Raw genomic sequence first — 21310 nt, forward strand, 5'->3', positions numbered from 1 at the left:
AGTTGTCTGCCCGGACGGCTGCTTGTTCTGTAGCAATGCGCTGCCTTGCCTGGCTTCGTACTATTGACATGGATCCTAATCTTCAGGACCGCTTGGCTAATATTCCTTGTGCAGGCAATGACCTCTTCGATGAATCTATTGAGACAGCCACCAAGAAATTGTCTGAGCATGAAAAATCCTTTGCTTCTATTGTCAGACCTAAGCCAAAGCCAGCTCCTGCCAAGCCTACACGCCCTCCTCCTATTTACCACTCTGAGAGCGGCTCCTTACACTCGCCCTCCTCCCAAGAAACAGCAAAATCGGAAGCAACAGAAATCTTAACCTCTGCTGCACCTAAGGCTAAGCAGCCTTTTTGACTGTTTAAAACACATAACCTCCACCCTTCTGTCTCTGAACTATCTTCCCCCTATTGGAGGTTGTCTCCATCATTTTTATCACTGATGGGAGACAATCGCATCCGACCTAGAGATGCTGTCAGTCATCAGGGAAGGATACTCTCTTCATTTCACTCAGGTTCCACCAGAGCTTCCTCTAAGAGAGTATCCTTCCAGTCCATCCAAGACCGCCCATCTTCTTCAGGAAGCTCAAACTCTGCTTCATCTCCATGCCATCAAAACAGTTCCTTTGGAACAGCAGAACAGGGGGTTTTACTCCCGTTACTTTCTTGTTCCGAAGAAGATAGGCGATCTGCGGCCCATTCTGGATCTCAGGGCTCTCAACAAATATTTAGTCAAAGAAAAATTTTGCATGTTATCCCTGGCATCCCTTTATCCCCTCCTAGATCAGAACGATTGGTTATGCTCTCTGGATCTCAAGGAGGCTTATACTCGTATTCCCATTCATCCGGCCTCCCGCCAATATCTCAGATTTCGGTTGGGGAATCTGCATTATCAACACAGAGTGTTGCCCTTTGGCCTGGCTTCATCTCCCAGAGTGTTCACCAAGTGCCTGGTAGTGGTAGCTGCAGCTCTCAGAAACCATGGTCTTCAGGTATTTCCCTACCTGGACGACTGGCTCATCAAAGATTCAACATCTCAAGGGGTTATTGTAGCGACCCATTGGACTACGTGGTTCCTACAAAGTTTGGGATTCAAAATCAACTTTCCCAAATCACAACTTCAACCCTTTCAGAATCTACAATTCATCGGAGCTGTTCTGGATACTATCCAACTCAGAGCATTCCTTCCGCAATAACGTCTGGAAGTCCTCCTTCAACTCTGTCATACAGTGTCTTCCCGCTCCTCCATATCAACAAGACACATGATGGTACTCCTGGGTCACATGGCCTCCACAGTACACGTGACTCCTTTTGCCAGACTTCACCTCAGAATTCCTCAGTGGACCCTGGCATCTCAGTGGACGCAGGTTTGCTACCCACTTTCTCAACACATTGTAGTTCAGTCTCTCAGCTGGTGGATGCTCTCTTCCAATCTCTCTAGAGGCTTGCTGTTTCAAATGCCCCCTCATCAGAAGGTCCTCACAACAGATTCCTCGATCTACGCTTGGGGCGCTCATCTCGATGGTCTCCGTACTCAAGGCCATTGGACCAGTATGGATCGTCAGTGTCGCATCAATCTGTTGGAACTCAGAGTGATTTTCAAGGCTCTCAAAGCTTTTCAACATCTTCTTCATGACCAGGTAGTCCTCATTCGGACGGACAACCAAGTCGCCATGTATTATGTCAACAAACTGGGAGGGACGGGATCTTCCTCCCTTTGTCAAGAAGCTCTGAAAGTTTGGCACTGGGCAATCCGCCATATCTTCCTCAAAGCTGTCTACATACAAGGGGCGAAAAATTGCTTAGCGGACAACTTGAGTCGTCTTCTGCAACCTCACGAATGGACACTCCATTCCTCGCCTCTTCATCACATATTTTCACAGTGGGGAATGCCTCAGATAGATCTCTTTGCAGCTCCCCACAACCACAAACTGCCTCAGTTCTGCTCCAGGATCTATTCTCCTCATTGCCTCGAGGCAGATGCTTTTCTTCTGGAATGGACCAATCTCTTTGTATGCATTCCCTCCACTCCCTCTCATTCTCAAGACTGTTGTCAAGTTAAAGACCGACCATGCCACCATGATTCTGATTGCTCCTCGGTGGCCCAGACAACCTTGGTACTCCCTTCTACTTCAACTCAGCAGCAGGGAGCCATACCTTCTGCCAATTTTTCCATCTCTGCTTACACAGAGTCAGGGATCTCTGCTTCATCCCAACCTGCAGTCTCTACACCTGACAGCTTGGTACCTCTCAACATAACTCCTCTTCAGTTTTCTCAATCTGTAAGAGACATTTTAGAGGCTTCTAGGAAGCCTACCACTAGACAATGCTATCACCAAAAATGGACTAGATTTTCTACGTGGTATTTTTCTCACAATAAGGAGCCTCAACATTCATTACATTACATTACATTACAGATTTCTATTCCGCTTGTGCCTTGCGGTTCTAAGCGGATTACAAATTAGGAGACTGGACAATTTCAGGAATATTACAGTACATAGAATCAGGAATGTATCAAGTTACAATTGTTAGTCTGGAAGTTTCCAGGAGAAATTTAGAGCACATAGTAGATAAATAATAGGTTGATGAAGTGAGTTGTACAATGTTTAGGTATAGTTATGGTGGGGTGTTTGTGTGTGTATTTTCTAGAGCTATGTTGAGGTTAAGATGATGGAAAGTATTTTTTGAAGAGATGAGTTTTGATTTCTTTTCGGAATTCTTTTATGTCTATTCCTCCTTATCTTCTGTTTTAGACTACCTTTTGCACTTATCCACCTCTGGCCTTAAGTCTACATTGATCCGAGTCCATCTCAGTGCAATTGCTGCCTTCCATCAGCCTATTGAAGGAAAACCTCTTTCTGCTCATTCGGTGGTTTCCAGATTCATGAAAGGACTTTTCAATGTCAAACCTCCTCTCAAACAACCTCCAGTGGTTTGGGACCTCAATGTTGTTCTTACTCAATTGAACAGTGCCCGCAGGAGGCCTCCCAGTCTTTTCTTTAAATTTAGATGCAGCCGTGGGCTGTTTTTGTAAGCCTCACACTGGCTTTAGTGAGACTAGTGGGGGAGGTCTGGTGTCTTCCTCCGGTGCCGGTTGTTTCTTCTTCTTCTTGTCCATAGCCACTGATGCTGATTTTAAACTTTTCAATGACAGTGGCTGTAAAAGGCTTCCTTCCCCTGGCAGTACCTTACTTGGGCCCTGAGGGGGAGGAGTGCACAGCAAAGACTGAGGTGTCGGAGATTTACCAGTGACATTGGCACACAATGGCACTGAAAAGGAGTGCTTGTCCATTGAAAAAAGTCTTCGCGGTCCTAGTGACCACCGGGTAAATAAAGACTTTTGCCAGATAGGGAAAATAATTAAAAAATACTGGCATTGTTGCCTGTGCTGGTACTTTTTTGGTTTTTTTTTTAAATAGGTGAAAGTCCGATTGACAGTCCCTTTCTGTTTGTAGTGTTTTACTATCTAAGTCATTCAAAGAATAGCAGAAAAAAATATATGAAATTAGAATTCCCTTTTTTTTTTCCTGACTGAAGAGGCAAGGAAAAGGGAAGAGCTGCAACCTAATGGCACCGGTCAAAGAAAAAACTGATTATCCATTGGGTGGAGCTCGGGAGGCAAAGTGTCTGCACATGCCCAGTAGTTAAAACCCCCCACAAACTATTGTACCTAGGGGAGAGCACCAGCACACAGGCTCAGTCAGAGGACTTCACCAGCAAGTATGCCTGCATTTCCCCTGTTTGTCTCCAGAGAACATCCACTACAGGTGGGTGCTTTTTGGTAGGAACCACACCATTTTGAGCCCATGCGGATTGGGCATGGCTCCAGGTGATGGGCTTATGGTCTTGGCCCCCATAGGGCTCCTGGAGGACATAGCTCAGGGTAACAACAAAGACAAGGCTGGTGGAGCATCAGAAGGCTTTACTCTGTAATTTGTTTTAATTACACTGATCACAGGAGAGAAACTTAAGATTGAGAGAACATCAAAAGTGTTAGGTGTTATAGATTCTGATCTTACTTTTGTTGATTTAATTCTCTGGTCAAGATGTTTTTCTTTAGATTAAGTTAATTAAAGACAATAAGATCATTTTTAAGCCAGGCTTGCTTTAGGATTCTTGTACAACCTGTTTTGCTTCCATATTTGGATTATTGCAAGTGTATTGTGGTTTAACAGAGGCGTATAAGATTAGTTACTCCAAAATACAGCAGCCAGATTAATCTTTTAATTAAATCAATTTGAGAGGATAGTCTGTTTTTGAAGGAACTACATTAGTTGCCATTGAAAAGAAAATCCAATTTGAGATTGTTTGTATGGTCTATAAGGCCACAGATTAAACTCTAGTGGATTAATTTTTGATATTAATATTTTGAGACATTCAATTCAAGATTGATGCAGCACTTTAAATTTTCCTTCTCCTCTGCATGTTCACTGTAAGGAATAACATGATTCTACCTGCAGAAACCTGAAGGAATGATATAGTTTAGGGTTGAAAAACTTATGTGCATGACAGAAGAGCGGGACTTGGGTGTGATTGTATATGATGATCTTAAGGTGGCCAAACAGGTTGAAAAGGTGACGTGAAAGCTAGAAGGATGCTAGGGTACATAGGAAGAGATATGGCCAGTAGGAAAAAGGAGGTATTGATGGTATAAGACTGTTGAGACCTCATTTAGAATATTGTGTACAATTCTGAAGACTGCATCTTCAAAAAGATATACTGTAAAAAGGATGGAGTCGGTCAAAAGGAAGGCTACGAAGATGGCGAGTGATCGTCATCATAAGGCATATAGGGACAGACTTAAAGATCTCAATATGTCTACTTTAGAGGAAAGGTGGGAGAAGGAGGATATGATGGAGACATTTAAATACCTATGTAACATAAATGCGCATGAGTCGACTCTTTCAATTGAAAAGAAGCTCTGGAATAAGAGGGCATAGGTTGAAGTTAAGAGGTGATAGGCTCTGGAGTAATCAAAGGAAATATAATTTTTTACAGAAAGGGTGGTAGATGCATGGAACAGTCTCCCAGAAGAAGTGGTGGAGACAGAGACTGTGTCTGAATTCAAGAACGTATGGGATCTCTCAGAGACACAGAGATGATGCGGTATATAAACTTAAGGTTTAGATTAGATTAGATAATGGCAGGACTAGATGGACCATTTGGCCTTTATCTTCCATCATGTTTCTATGTCTATGTTTCTATGAATATCTAGGACCCAAATTGTGTAATAGTCCACCATTAAGTTTGCGCCAACTTAAGTCATAACAGTTAAGGAAAATGTTGAAGACTCATCTTTTTGATCATTAAGTATTCTTGAATATCTGTCAATACTTGTAGTGCACCAGGTCTTTTGTCTCAAACAGGGCTTGGGGTCTGCTGAACAGTGGCAGCTTTGGAACTCGGGAGCTAAAGGTGAACCGGGATGTCTCTAGCCTTGGGTTCTTGAGTTACAAAATTGTTAAAAGTTCGTTGGTTGACTGTTGTTTTGTGCCCCTTGGTTATGAAATGTTGGTTACTACTCTAGTTTGTTCAAGGAATACTGACTTGCTCTGGACTGCACAGGGAAGAGCTTTAAACCAGGGGTTCTCAGTCTCCATTTGCTGGTAGGAGAAAAAATAGCAGATAAAACATAATCTCACTTTTATGAAGCACATTTTTTTGTGTATACCGTAAATACTCGAATATAAACTGAGGTTACCCTCCCCCCCCAAAAAAAAGAGAGAAAAGTTTGACTCAAATATAAACTGAACTTGTGCCAGCCATTTTGAGTAATGAGACTGCACAGGGCAAGAGTATTGGAGGATCACTTAAAATAGGCCTGGGGAGAGGCCTGAGAGATGGGTCCATGTCTTGTTTTATCATTCCCTCTGTGAGAAATTCCCTAGCCCCTATTTTTCCTGTTTATCTTAATGAGATTGCAAGCTCTATTGAGCAGGGATTATCTCTTACATGTTTAACGTACATTGCGGCGTATGTCTAGCAGCACTATAGAAATGCTAAGTAGTAAGACTCAAATATAAACCGAGACCCCTATTTTTGGGCCATTTTTTTTTTTTACCCCAAAATCTAGGTTTATATTCAAGTATATATAGTATGTGTCTCTGTGTTTTTAAATAGAAGTGGTTTGTTTGTTTTTTTATTTTTTAATTCATGTGTGTCTGTGAATTATAACAGTATCCCACACAGATCAATTTTGGCCAGATGTGAGGTCTGTCAATATATGGATAGAAATAAATGATCGTTAATGCGTGCTAATGCGTACAAAAGAGAGAGGCCTATCAGCAAATTTGACTTGTCAAAATAGAAAGCCCACAACAATTTGGTGGTATTTTAATAAAACTGTTCTGTTCCTAGAATCTGTGTGTAGTTTGAGTTAAAGCGATAAATATGGCCATGATTTTAAACACTGGTATAAGTAGATCACTAAAAACTGGAAAACTAGCAATCATTAATTTTCATAATTCTGTTTTCTATTCTAGATTCAAGAAATCAACACACAAATTAATCAACTAATTGAAAAGAGAATGATGAGAAATGATCCACTAGATGTTAAACTTTCACTTTTCCGCCAGCAAGTAAGAAGAATACAATAATAAGACACAAAGGCCCAAATTCTCATAACTAATGAAAGTTAGGCAGTGGGCATCCTACCATTGCATAACTTAATTGTTTTAATTGGTGATAAACGGTGCGGTAATTGACCACATCATTTAAAACCAATTAAAATCTAATAAAAATAAATAAATGTAGGCGCTTGCAAGCATCTATAAATGACAGCATCCAGCTCTCGTCCATGGAGGCACCTACTGGTGCCCACGTCTAAAGTAGGCATGGTTTATGCCAGAAGTGGATGTAGGTGCTGGTAAATGCCTCTATGGTTGCAATTTTCATCAAAAGTTTGCCGGAAATGTAGGCCTATAAAACCCTGGCCTATATTTCCTGCGACTACTTTCAATGTGGCCACGATTCTCTAAACGGTGCTGTTGTGTGATTTACATGCTAATGACATTTCTTTTCTAAGCAGCCGCCACTAACATGTAAAGACTCCAGCCCAGAATGTGATATGTGCAGTTTATTGATAATTATTTAATCTCTTTGGAAAAAAGATTAGTATGGTGACTATTAGATTTTTTTAAAATTGTTGTATTGCTTTATAAGATGCATTTGGGAAAACAGATCCTTTTTATCTACAGGCATCCATAATTGCTCGAAAGAAGGAAGCCAAAGCAGATGAGCTGCAAGAAGCAAAGGAAGATATCACAAATTTGGAAAAAGAAATGGCAATAAAAGCAAGTCAGACACGGGAATTTGATGGGACTGAAGTTCTAAAGGGGGACGAGGCAAGTTAACATTATAAAAATAATTTAATTTACTAAATTTCTTTATTTTTTGAGTCCACTTGTATTGGACTTATTTGTTTTTAACCCCTCCCTTATGTTTATACCTTTATATCTTACTTTTCTTTAACCATTGTAGTTCTACCCTTTCTTCCCACTCGTACCCGTTTGTCTAGTCTAGTATGTTATAGTTTTGTCGAGTCTGTTTTTTTTTTATATAGTTATGTTAATTTGTATTAATTGTTGTTACCATGCTCAAGGCCTGCCAGCTCCCGCCTTCTCTAAGAATCTTGGAGGGCAGAACAGGCAGGCCTTGAGCATGCGCCAGAGGCTCAAGGCATCACACCGGATCACAGCATTGGTGGCAACAGCAGCTTTTCTTCAAAACCGAATGAGTAAGCATGAAGCCTAAGGGGTAAGGGGGTGCGCATGGAGGGCAATGGCACAGATCATCTTTGGGTTGGGAGGATAGTGGTGCTGATGTTCATTCGGGAAGAGATGCTGGGGGTGTATAACTATTGCGCTGGTGGTCATCAGGGGTTAACAGGGAGGACAGCAGCCTCCATGATTGGGTCGTGGTTCAAATATAAACCAAGACCCCCATTTTTGGGCCCAAAAATCTTGGTTTCTTTGTCACCTTTCCAGACTGGTACAGACTGAGACCAAACTTCCTATATCACCCAGTCTTCTCTCAGTCTCCAGCAGGTGTTGATCTTGGTGAGCTGTACCCATCTCCCATCGTAAGGGCTGTTGAAATTTTGTTTAGGGCTCCTTGGTTCTGGTGCAGAACTGAGCTTGGAGGGACCAAGTTTAGGGATTTGTCTGACCTTGGGGGTGTCACACCCGGCGGGTCTCATGCTGGGTCACTCCCCCCCCTTCCTCCACTTCCCCAAAATTTGGTAGAGGTGCCTCAGCTGTAAACCTTGCCACCAATAAAGGCAAGGCATATAGCTTTGAGAGCAGTGGAGTCTGTTCTGGAAAAATAAAAAATCCTGAGGCAGTGCTGGTGTGCTCTTCAGTGCTGAGTAATTGTTTTTGTATTAATCGTCACTTTTGTTTCACAGATAGGTTGTGTATTGCACAATGAGCACTTTCACTGGGAGAAAGTGCTCACTGTGCTCCAGACGTGAGGCATTCGCGGCCAGCCTGTGCAAGTGCTGTGCAGGCTGCTGTGAAGAGGAAACCTCGTTGGCATCAGGTGCCAGTGTCCAGGCTTCCCCTTTGCGAGTGCTTCGCGAACCACCAGCTGACTGTGGGGAAGTCCGGGCTTCCCTTGCCACCCATGCAGGGATTTCCCCAGCTGCCAAAGATAAAAAGGATTCCCTTACCGCCAAAGCTGCTGGGGACTCCCTTATTGCTGCTGCCAGCTTGCCTGCTTTAGCGGCTGGGACAGTTCAGGCTTCTCAGACACTACAGGTGTGAGAGGGGTTGTTTTCGGCGGGAACCTCTCCATTTTTGGTGGGAAGCACCTCCATTTTGTCTGCAGCTTCAGGTGACCTTCCCCCTGTGTTGGAAAGACAGGGGCAGGTTTCTAGTAGGCCCTCTGCTTTGGCAGTGAGTCCCATTGGTCTGCCAGGGGGTTTTCCCCCTGATTTTCTTTTTTTCATATGCAAGGCTTACTTTCAATCAGCCGAGGGTCCTGCTTCCGCCCTGGGGGGGTCTCGGGGGGGGGGGGGGGGAATTTCCCTCCGCATCCACTCTAGTTCGGATCCCCTCAACACCAGTCGTGTCCCCATCTCATCCAAGTGGCTGTGGGTGGCTTGGGACAAAGATTTTGTTTCTAAGGAGTAGTTTTCAGTGAATGAGAACCTGGACCTTCTGGGAGACCAATGCTAGAAGTGGGGCCTTTGCGGTTCCATCTACCGGCGAGGATGCATCCATGGTGCACATTTTTCAGTGGGACGAACTCCCGGAGCTGATTCTTCAGGTCTCCTCTGTGTTGCGCTTCAAGGAAGAGACACAGGAGACCTTGCTTGTGGTGGACCTTCTGCTTCGGGGGATCTGTTCTGCATCCTGCTCCTATCCCATGCATAAGGATATTAGGGATATTGTCCTGGCGCAGTGGAAGATGCCAGAGGCGTCTTTTCGTTTTGTGAGCTCCATAGCTTGTCTGTATCCCATCCTGGAGGGGGATAGGGATACCTTAAAGCCGCCAGTAGTGGATGCTGTGGTCTCAGCTATCGCCAAGCGGCATACATTGCTTGTAGAGGGCAGCTCAGCCTTAAAGGACTCTGAAGAGTGTAAGTTGGAGGTCCTTCTTAAGCAGAATTTTGATGTCTCTGCCTTAAGGGTCCAGGCGGCCATATGTGGTGGTCTTGTGGCTCGGGCCATGTTTCAGTGGACTGAGTGTGTCCTTGACCGTGAGTCTGATGACTGGTTCTTGGTGGATCAGGAGGTGGTGAAAATTGAGATGGCTGCCTCTTATTTCTCGGATGCCTTATATCACTTGTTGCGGACATTGGCCAAGTCCATATCTCTCAGGGTGGCCGCACGTCGTACCTTGTGGTTTCGTGCTTGGGCGACTGATGCGGCATCTAAGACTAAATTGACAAAATTTCCCTTTCAGGGGTCTTTTTTGTTTGAAGAGGATTTGGACAAGTTGGTTCATACCTTGGCGGACTCTAAAGTGCCCCATCTGCCTGAAGACTGTGCCCGACTGACTGCACGGGGTGGCACTGCTCAGGGGCATTTGCGTAAATTCTGCAGATATCACCCTGGTTGAGGGGCTGCTTCCTTTCAGGCCTCCGGAGTGTGTAGACCTTTCGGGGGGGGGGCCTGTTGGGGGGGGACATGATTCCTCTGCCGGCCCCTCTGCCGCTCGGCCCACCCAATGACTCCTTGCCGGCGCCTCCCTTGATTCCAGTGGGTGCTCGGCTGTGAGATTTTTACCAGGGGTGGGCTGAGATCACATCAGATCAGTGGGTCCTAGAGGTGATTCGGGATGGTTATGCGCTGGAGTTTTCCCACTCATTGCCAGATCATTTTCTCGCTTTTACTTGTCAGGTGGCATGGAAGTGGTGAGCTTTTTGCAAGATACTTCAAAGATTGCTAGATCTCAAAACGGTTGTGCCTGTGCCTCCGTTGGAGTGGGGCACCGGCGGGTACTCCATTTACTTTGTGGTGTCCAAGAAAGAGGGAACCTTTTGGCCCATCTTGGATCTGAAGGGGGTCAGCAGAACTCTACAAGTTCCGTCTTTTCACATGGAGACCCTACGATCAGTCATTCTGAAGGTCCAGCTGGGGGAATTTCTGACCTTTCGATCTAATGGAGGCTTACTTACATGATCCATCTTGGGCTTCCCATAAGCGGTTTCTGCACTTTGCAATCTTGGTCCGACATTTTCATTTTTGTGCACTTCCCTTTCGTCTGGCCACGGCTCCGGACATTCACCAAGATCATGGTGGTCATGGAAGTGGTCTTGCGCAAGGAGGGCATTCTGGTTCATCCCTATCTGGACAACTGGTTGATCCACGCCAAGTCGTTTCAGGAGAGCGCCCCGGTTAAGGCTCAGGTTGTGGAGTTCCTGCGGTCACTGGGATGTGTGGTCAACCTGTCCAAGAGCCGATTGGCCCCGTCTCAGTGCCTGGAGTACCTTGGGGTTCTTTTCGACACCGGCTTGGAGAAGGCCTTTCTTGCCAGAGGCCCATGTGGTCAAATTGCAGATTCGCCTTCTGATGGCTTCCCAATGTCCTCAGGCTCAGGATTTTCTCCAGGTTCTGGGGTCGATGTTGGCTTCCTTGGACGTGGTTCGGTGGGCCTGAGCTCGCATGCGCCCACTCCAGCATGCTCTGCTTCAGTGGTGGTCTCCCCAGGTGCATGATCTGGATTCTCCCGTTCCTCTTCAGGGGTTGGTTCATCGCAGTCTCCATTGGTGGTTACAGTCTTCCAATCTGGGGCAGGGAGTGAGTCTGGATCAGCCCCAGTCGACAGTGCTTCTCACGGATGCCAGTCTCCTCGGTTGCGGAGCTCAGTGTCTTGGTCGCTCAGCTCAGGGCAGTTGGTCTCCAGAGGAAGCGTCTTGGTCAATCAATATTCTGGAGACCAGAGTCATTCGGCTGGCGTTGCTAGCGGTCCAAACCTTGTTGATGGGCAAGTCTGTTCGGGTTCTCTCAGACAATGCCACGGCAGTGGCCTATGTCAGTCGTCAGGGTGGAACCAAGAGTTGTCTGGTGGTACAGGAGGCAGCTCTGCTCATGGCCTGGGCAGAGACTCATCTTCTGGACATCTCAGCTTCCCATATAGCAGGAGCGGCGAATGTCCAGGTGGACTTCCTCAGTCGGCATGTGCTAGATCCTGGAGAGTGCTAGATCCCGCAGCCTTTGAGTTGATTGTGCAGACTTGGGGTCAGTCGGTCATGGACCTGAGCCTCGGTTCTTCAGTTGGCTCAGGGATGTTCAGGCTGAGGGGCTGGATGATCTGGTTCAGCTGTGGCCGATGGCGGGCCTTCCCCTGTGGCCGATAGTGGGCAGAGTTCTTCGCAATACTCGGCATCCCAACCACATGATCCTGGTTGTCCTGGATTGTCCCTGACACCTGTGATATGCAGACTGGTTCATCATCTTGTGGCAGATCCTCTTCCACTGCCCCTCTCGCCTGACCTTCTGACTCAAGGTCCCATTCCGATGTTTGATCTGGGTTCCTTTTGTCTTACGGCTTGGCTTTTGAGTGTGAGTGCCTAGGTAAGAAGGGTTATTCAGATAAGGCAATCTCAACTCTCTTGGGATCCCAGAGACTTTCCACTTCTAGGGCTTATGTGTGTGTGTGGCGTCTGTTTAAGAAGTGGTGTGCTGTGTGCAGAGTGGTTCCTTTTCACGCTTCTTTGCCTAACATCTTGGAGTTCTTGCAGGATGGCCTGGACAAGGGCCTGGCCTAGTCTTCTCTCTGGGTTCAGCTTGTGGCCTAGTCCGCTTTTTGTGGGTTGCTGCAGGGTCGGCACTTGACCTCTCTGCCGGATGTGGTTCGCTTTTTGAGAGTCAAATTGCTTCAACCTCCGGTGCGGCCTTTGGTTCCATCTTGGGATCTCAATCTGGTCCTGTCCGTGCTTGTACGTCCTCCTTTTTTAGCCCTTAGGTTCCTGCTCTTTGAAGGACCTTACTCTTAAAGCGATCTTTTTGGTGGCTATTACTTCTGCAAGATGCATGTCTGAGCTGCAGGCTTTCTCTTGTAGGCCTCCCTTCTTGGAGTTTGCTAGGGAGCGTGTGGTGTTGTGGCCTGTTCCTTCTTTTCTGCCAAAGGTGGTTTTGCCTTTTCATGTCAATCGGTCCATAGTCTTCCCGGTGTTGGGAAATCAGGAGGGCTCTTCGGAGCAGAAGCAGTTTCACAAGTTGGATGTCTGTCGAGTCCTTCGCTCTTATGTTCAGTGGACCTGGGAGTTCTGGAAATCTGATCATCTCTTTATACTCTTAGCAAGTTCTTGTAAGGGGGATATCGCTTCTAAGGCTACCATTGTGCGCTGGATCAAGGAGACTATTATTTCGGTATATCTTCTTCAGAAAAAGCCTGTTCCAGAATTTCTCAAAGCTCATTTCATTTTTTTTTTCCCAGTTCTTTATTAATTTCAATACTTTACAATAAGTGTAACAATAAATACAACATTTTATGCTCAAATATCACACCTAATATTCTTGTAATATCCATTTCAGAATTAAATCCCCCTCCCCTTAATCAATCACAATATCCATACATAAAATATCTATTATCACCCCATATCATATCAAGGCTCATTTCACTCTGGGTCAGGCAGCCTCTTGGGCTGAGTCTTCATTTGTGCCTCCAGTGGATATTTGTAAAGCTGCAGTTTGGTCTTCCCTGCATTCCTTTGTGTGACACTACCATGTGGATATTCAAGCATGTAGGGACGCAGTGTTCGGTGAGCGTGTTCTGGTGTCGGCCCTTCAGGGGTCCCACCCATGATGGGTACTGCTTTAGTTCATCCCATCAGTGAAGTTTGTACTGGTCTAGAAAGGTGACAAAAGGAGAAATTAGGTTCTTACTTGCTATTTTCTTTTTTTTAGACTTTCCACCCTGTCTGTCTGTTGTAGTTTGTCTTGCGGCAGGGGGGGGGGGGGTTCACGTGAAGATTTTGCTTTTTCTGCGGGTTCTAGTATTTTTCTAGGGCCAGGGAGATCAAAGAACAGCGGCTGTGGCTCAGCTGGCGTACGTGGCGAGCTATGGGGAAATTTTGCTACAGGGGCCTATCCTATGCATTTTCCAACAGCATTCCTGTATATTAGTTGCTACTCCTTTTTGGAGTGTTACTGTTTGTTTAGTTTGGCAGACTGGGTGATATAGGAAGGGACAGCTATTATGTACTATAACCAAAAGTTTGGTCTCAGTCTCCACCTGCTGGTCATGATGAGTTATTATCAGTGAAGTCTGTACTGTTCTGGAAAGTCTAAAAGAAAGAAAATTAGCAGGTAAGAACCTAATTTCTCCTTGTATTACAGTATACATGGCATTTAAAAGTGATGGTAGAAGGAAAGAGCTGAGTGAATAGCTTGTATCACCAAGGCAAGAAATCATTTGGGTTTGACAGCTGTATATAGTTCCCCACCCTAAATTCTTTCTGTGCTATACATTCAATAGTCAGAATGAGAAAGAATTGAAATTTCATCCCGACAGAAAAATTACCTCTATTTACCTACATTTTCCCATGAGAAATTACTTAGAAGGAATCAGTTCTTAAAATGTATGCATTTGTAATGTTTAAATACTGATAATTCATAAGCACACAGAATCATTATAAAAAAAACAACAAAATTTGAAAAACTGGTTTTCTCCTGAATTGATTGTCCATTGTGTAGATGTATTTCTCTTTCTCTGATTTTTTTTTTTTTTTTTTTTTTACTCTGCAGCAGACTAACAATTCAGGCCTCGCACAGCTGATATCCAACTGTTGTCTTCCTATTTATTCTGTTGACCTTGACCTTGTTAGTAGACGGTGTCTTTCTAAAGCCGCAAACAGACCAGCTTACATAGTGTACATTGAGTCATTTCTAGGTTTGTTCTTACGTCTGGAGCACAGCAAGACAGAAAATACCCTTTGGTGTAGATAGTGCGAAGGATGACTGTTGAAAGGGATAAATTTTATAGGGCATTCTGTTCTGCGGACTATTAATAGAACTTACAGATACTCTGAGGACTCTGTTTTTGTGGTCAGGTTACTCTTGCAGATTTATTTCTGAAATTGTTTTATATTTCAGCAGAATGCAGTTATACTGAACATAAGAGATGCTGCTGCTGGGTCAGACCAGTGGTCCATCGCGCCCAGCAGTCCGCTCACGCGGCGGCCCTTTTGGTCAAAGACCAGTGCCCTAACTGAGACTAGCCTTACTAGCGTACGACCTTGTTCAGTAGGAACTTGTCTAACTTTGTCTTGAATCCCTGGAGATTGTTTTCCCCTATGATAGCCTCCGAGAGAGCGTTCCAGTTTTCCACCACTCTCTGGGTGAAGAAGAACTTCCTTACGTTTGTATGGAATCTATCCCCTTTCAACTTTAAAGAGTGCTCTCTTGTTCTCCCTATCTTGGAGAGGGTGAACAACCTGTCCTTATCTACTAAGTCTATCCCCTTCAGTATCTTGAATGTTTCGATCATGTCCCCTCTCAATCTCCTCTGTTCTAGGGAGAAGAGGCCCAGTTTCTCTAATCTGTCACTGTACAGCAGCTCCTCCAACCCCTTAACCATCTTAGTTGCTCTTCTCTGGACCATTTTGAGTATTAATATGTCCTTCATGTACGGTGACCAATGCTGGATGCAGTAATCCAGGTGAGGGTGCACCATGGCCTGGTACAGCGGCATGATAACCTTCTCTGACCTGTTCGTGATCCCCTTCTTAATCATTCCTAGCATTCTGTTCGCCCTTTTTGCCGCTGCCGCACATTGTGTGGATGGCTTCTTCGACTTGTCGATCAGAACTCCCAAGTCCCTTTCCTGGGAGGTCTCTCCAATTACCGCCCCGGACATCCTGTACTCTTGCCTGAGATTTTTCTTACCGACATATATCAGAAAATAAGATACATATTGTGATGAATAGACATCATTCTTTTCTGTTCCTTTTCTTTTCTTTCTTAGTTTTATCTAGCACACTCAAGGGGGGAGGGTGGATTTGGGATGTTAATTAAATACGAGATGTTATAATATATTGTATAATATTGCATATTCTATTTTAATTGAGCATGGGATTAAAGGGGGAGGGGGGAGTTTTACATTATTATAGTTCATATGTTAGATAATATAGTGCTATATTGAAATTATTTTTATGATATATGTTTATGCACTTATTGTTTGATTTGAAAATGAATAAAGATTTTAAAAAAACATAAAGAAAAGAGATACATATGCAATAAAACTAGTCTTCTTTCTTGTAACTTTTTAAATATTATGCAGCATTTCATGCATTCTTAGCTCTTATTTTGTTTAAACATATTGAATTTTTTTTTTTAAATTCTTTATTCATTTTATAATTTACATCAAGTGCACATTAAGTATCAAACAATTATAATACAACATCACTTGAAAAATCTTCAACATCATACACCAAACATACAGAATTTTTTATTTTACATATTCATTTAATTAAAAGGTGATTTTGAGATTTATTGCAGTATTTGTGGTTTTATGGTGATTCATGTCATGCAATAAGGTATTAGCAAATATTTTATAATTTTCCTCACTCAACTACTAATGTTAGAACAATTCTGGACACTGAGCCGATAGGAGAGAATAGTGAAGCATCCAGCTATCTCAATTGGAAAGATGAGCGTGAGATTTTGGGGGTCTCCTAAGAGGTTGTTGGTGAAAATCTAGGTGGTGTAGAAATACGGGATTCATTAATGCATTGCATGTTAGTTTTGGGATAATATTTTTAGAAGCATGTCGGGGGCAGCGAGTAAGCATTCCTGTGCTAACCAAGTAGCATAGCTACATTACTGTGTTCTATTGGATAGTATATGGATATTATCCCAGGACAAGCAGGCAGCATATTCTTTACGCATGGGTGACGTCACCGACGGAGCCCCGGTACGGACCTTTTTAACTAGAAAGTTCTAGTTGGCTGCACCGCGCATGCGCGAGTGCCTTCCCGCCCGACGGAGGAGTGCGTGGTCCCCAGTTTCTTCGTTTCCGCGGAGCGAAGAAGACGCATGTGTTTTCAACGGCCATTGAAAAATCTACTTTTGCCTTCCCGCTCGCGATTTTCTCTTAATTTTTCTTCCCTTGCCTTCGGTTTCTTTATTGTTTTCATTTTTCAAAAAAAAAAAAAAAAAAATTTGCTTTTTTAACTTTATTTTCGATCCAGCCCCGGCGGGGCCTGTTGTCACCATACAGGCCTCCGGGTTTGATTTTGCGGAGGCCGTTTTTCCATTCATGCCCCCGCAGCCGGGTTTTAAGAAGTGCCAGCGGTGTGCACGCCCGATCTCCCTCACTGACTCACCCAATTGGTGCCTACAATGTCTGGGTCCTGAGCATCGGGCGGACTCCTGCACCCGCTGTGCCACTCTTAAAAAACGCACTCTAAAGAATCGACAAATCCAGCAGAACATCCTCTTCGGCACCGCATCTGCTATGGAACCGATTGCGTCGACTACGGTACCGCCAAAATCGGCACCCACCACTTCGACGACGCCCGATCCTTCATCGGCGTTGCTGGCGCCAGGTAAGCCGGCTAAGAAGCCTTCCACCTCCCTTGAGCGCCCTCCGGCCACAGTGGCGACACCGACCCTACCGGCTTCACGCCGACCCCGGAAACGCTCCGCCCCGATCTCGGTGAGTGCCTCGTCATCGGCCTCCTCATCGCTGGGGCGTGGAGCGGCACCTAAGGAACCGAAGCAGAAAAAAGCGGTTCCGGTGCAACCCCTGGATGACCGCATCGCGACCATCCTCCAAGACAAATTACAGGAACAGCTGCAGCAACAACTCCAGCACCTGTTACCGACCCTCCTGGCACCGCTCCTTTCGGTGCCAGACCGGCCCGAGCCTCGCGCCGTTCAACCGGTATCCACTCCATCGGTACCACTGAACTCCTCCATGCCGATTCTCTCGGCTGAACACCTTCGTGCCCATCCCGTAAGTCATACCCACGTCGATGCCGATCCTCCTCGGTACCAGGCTGGGCACCGGTCCTCCCCGGACCGAGACCGGCACCGTTCTTCCCGGGACCGAGACCAGCACCGATCTTCCTCTCCCGGTAATATCTCGATGCGCTCTGGCAAGTCTCTGTCTAAGACTCACCATACTGAACCTTCCACCCCAATATCTCGACATGCGCACACTGATGTCAGGGACCCGGACTTATGGGAAGACTCCCCTCCCGGTACCGAGGAGGACGCATCGTCGTCGGACGAAGAGCCCTCAGCGCCCGATACCACATCTAAACCTGAGCAATCCTCCTTCTCAAAGTTCCTCAGGGAGATGTCAGCGGCCCTCTCTATCCCTCTCGAGTCTGACTCCAAAAAATCCCAGGCCTTTCTGGAGGCCTTGGATTTTGAACAACCTCCCAAGGAGTTTCTCAAGTTACCCGTGCATGACATACTGCGGGAAACTTTTTATAAGAACTGGGAGAACCCACTCACCGTCCCCGGGGCCCCCCGGAAGCTGGATAGCCTTTACAGGGTCATCCCGATCCCGGGTTTTGACAAACCTCAGCTCCCCCATGAGTCTCTCCTGGTTGAGTCTACCTTAAAGAAGACTCAGGGCTCCAGTGTTTATGCCTCCACCCCTCCTGGCAGAGAGGGCAAAACGATGGACAAGTTTGGCAAGTGCCTTTATCAAAACGCAATGCTGGCCAACAGGGCGAACAACTACACATTTCATTTCTCCTTTTACATGAAACATCTAGTACAACAACTGTCCGCCCTTCAAAAATACATTCCGGAACGCAAAGTTCCGCTCTTCCAGCAGCAAATTTCTGGCCTCCTTCAACTGTGGAAATTTATGGTGTGCTCTATCTATGATTCCTTTGAGCTGACTTCCCGTGCTTCTGCCATGGCCGTTGCCATACGCCGCCTGGCCTGGTTGAGGGTATCTGATTTGGACATCAACCACCAAGACCGCCTAGCCAACGCTCCCTGTCTTGGGGATGAACTTTTTGGGGAGTCCTTAGATTCAACCACCCAGAAGCTCTCTGCCCATGAGACCAGATGGGACACCCTGGTTAAACCTAAGAAAAAGGTTCCACCTGCTCGCCCTTACAGACCACAGTCCTCGTACCAGCGCAGGTTCTCTGCCAGACCCCTCAATCCGCCTTCTCAGCAACCTCGGCGGCCCCGTCAACAACATCAGCACACTCAGGCTCGCTCTCAGTCTCAACCTGCCAAGCCTCTCCCTCCTTCGAAACCCTCTCAGCCCTTTTGACTCCTCTCTCCAGGGCATAGCCAGTCTTCCTCCCTCGTTGCCTCTTCCTCAACCAATCGGAGGACGTCTCCAAATTTTCCTCAGCCGTTGGGAGGTCATCACATCAGACCAATGGGTCCTCAACATCATCCGCCACGGCTACTCTCTCAACTTCCAGACTCTCCCACCAGACAACCCTCCCGTAGAGTCTGCTTCTCACTCCTCCCAAACCCCCCTCCTCCTGAGGGAGGTCCAATCCCGCCTTCTTCTCAATGCCATCGAAGAAGTGCCTCCGGCCCAAAGGGGTCAGGGATTCTACTCCCGCTACTTCCTGGTTCCCAAGAAGACAGGAGACCTTCGTCCCATCCTCGATCTCAGGGACCTCAACAAGTGTCTAGTCAAGGAGAAGTTCAGAATGCTCTCCCTTGCCACGCTGTACCCTCTTCTCTCTCAACACGACTGGCTGTGTTCCCTGGACCTCAAAGAGGCCTACACTCACATACCAATCAATCCGACTTCACGTCGCTACCTCCGGTTTCAGATACAGCACCGTCACTATCAGTACAAAGTGCTGCCTTTTGGCCTCGCTTCCTCGCCCAGGGTGTTCACCAAGTGCCTTATTGTGGTGGCGGCCTTCCTCAGGTCTCACAACCTCCAGGTGTTCCCCTACTTGGACGATTGGTTGGTGAAAGCACCTACATCGCCACTTGTGCTGCAAGCCACTCATCACACCATCTCTCTCCTCCATCTCCTGCGGTTCGAGATCAACTACCCCAAGTCGCATCTGCTTCCTACACAGCGACTTCAGTTCATTGGAGCAGTTCTCGACACCACACTAATGAGGGCGTTTCTCCCCTCCGATCGTCAACAGACCCTCCTCCACCTCTGTCGTCAGGTGCTCCTTCATCACTTCATTCCAGCCCGACAGATGATGGTCCTCCTGGGCCACATGGCCTCGACGGTACATGTGCTTCCTCTGGCACGACTCCACCTCAGAACACCCCAGTGGACTCTTGCCAACCAATGGTCCCAGACCACGGATCTTCTTTCTCATCCCATCTCTGTGACATCGTCTCTTCAGCGATCTCTTCAATGGTGGTTGAACTCCTCACATCTTTCCAGGGGTCTACTTTTTCATCTACCCCCTCACTCCATGATCATCACCACAGATGCCTCCCCCTATGCGTGGGGAGCTCACCTAGGAGATCTACGCACCCAGGGACTCTGGACCCCTCAGGAGCGTCAACATCACATCAATTTCCTGGAACTCAGAGCCATGTTCTATGCTCTCAAAGCCTTCCAGCACCTTCTCTGCCCTCAGGTTCTTCTCCTGTGCACAGACAATCAAGTCGCCATGTACTACATAAACAAGCAAGGCGGCACCGGTTCTCGCCTCCTTTGTCAGGAGGCTCTCCGCATCTGGATCTGGGCCACGGCTCGCAACCTCTTCCTCAAGGCTGTCTATATCCAGGGCAAACAGAACTCCCTGGCCGACAATCTCAGCCGCATCCTTCAACCTCACGAGTGGACACTGGACCCTTCAACGCTCCACTCCATCTTTGCTCGCTGGGGCACTCCGCAGGTGGACCTCTTTGCAGCACCTCACAACCATCAGCTGCCCCAGTTCTGCTCCAGACTCTTCTCTCCTCATCGTCTGACCCCAGATGCATTCCTACTCGACTGGACGGATCGGTTCCTCTATGCCTTTCCTCCACTACCTTTGATGTTGCGGACGTTGTCCAAACTCCGCAGAGACAAGGCCACCATGATTCTCGTCGCTCCTCGGTGGCCTCGCCAACACTGGTTCTCCCTCCTGCTTCAGCTCAGTTCCAGGGAGCCCATCCCTCTTCCTGTATTTCCTACTCTACTTACGCAGCAACGTCAATCTCTACTGCATCCCAATCTGTCTTCGCTCCACCTGACAGCTTGGTTTCTCTCGGGCTGACATCTCCAGAGAATCTGTCTCAGCCTGTACGTCGCATTTTGGATGCCTCCAGGAAACCGGCCACCCTCCAATGTTACCATCAGAAGTGGACCAGGTTCTCCTCTTGGTGTCGACTGCATCACCACGATCCCACCTCATTGGCAGTGGAAACTGTACTGGACTATTTGCTCTCTCTGTCCGACGCTGGCCTCAAGTCTACCTCAATCAGAGTCCACCTCAGTGCCATCACTGCGTTTCATGAGCCTATCCTCGGAAAACCTCTCACAGCTCATCCACTGGTTTCCCGGTTCATGAGAGGCCTCTTCAATGTCAAACCGCCTCTGAAGCCTCCTCCTGTCGTCTGGGACCTGAATGTGGTTTTATCAGCCCTCATGAAACCCCCTTTTGAGCCTCTTGCCACAACTTCGCTCAAACTTCTAACATGGAAGGTGCTTTTCCTCATTGCCATCACCTCTGCCAGGAGGGTTAGTGAGATGCATGCACTGGTCGCCGATCCACCGTTCACTGTTTTTCACCATGACAAGGTGGTTCTGCGTACCCATCCTAAATTCCTTCCCAAGGTGGTCTCGGCCTTTCACCTCAACCAGTCCATTGTGTTACCTGTCTTTTTCCCTAAACCCCATTCTCATCCGGGGGAGCAGGCGTTGCACACGCTGGATTGCAAGCGTGCCCTTGCATACTACCTTGACCGTACC

The 21310-nt window shown here is 46.7% G+C and overlaps 1 protein-coding gene across 5 annotated transcripts in view; it reads left to right on the plus strand.

Annotated features, from left to right (window-relative positions):
- IFT81 (intraflagellar transport 81) overlaps positions 1-21310 on the plus strand; it is a 218056-nt gene that overhangs the window by 122148 nt on the left and 74598 nt on the right. For all 5 annotated transcript variants that reach the window (XM_033955237.1, XM_033955239.1, XM_033955238.1 and 2 more), the window contains 2 exons: positions 6481-6576; positions 7195-7341. In XM_033955237.1, coding sequence (XP_033811128.1) covers positions 6481-6576; positions 7195-7341 — 243 coding nt within the window. The remainder of the gene's footprint in view (positions 1-6480; positions 6577-7194; positions 7342-21310) is intronic.

This window comes from Geotrypetes seraphini, chromosome 8 (assembly GCF_902459505.1).
Source record: "Geotrypetes seraphini chromosome 8, aGeoSer1.1, whole genome shotgun sequence".
NCBI classification, from domain to species: Eukaryota; Metazoa; Chordata; class Amphibia; order Gymnophiona; family Dermophiidae; genus Geotrypetes; species Geotrypetes seraphini.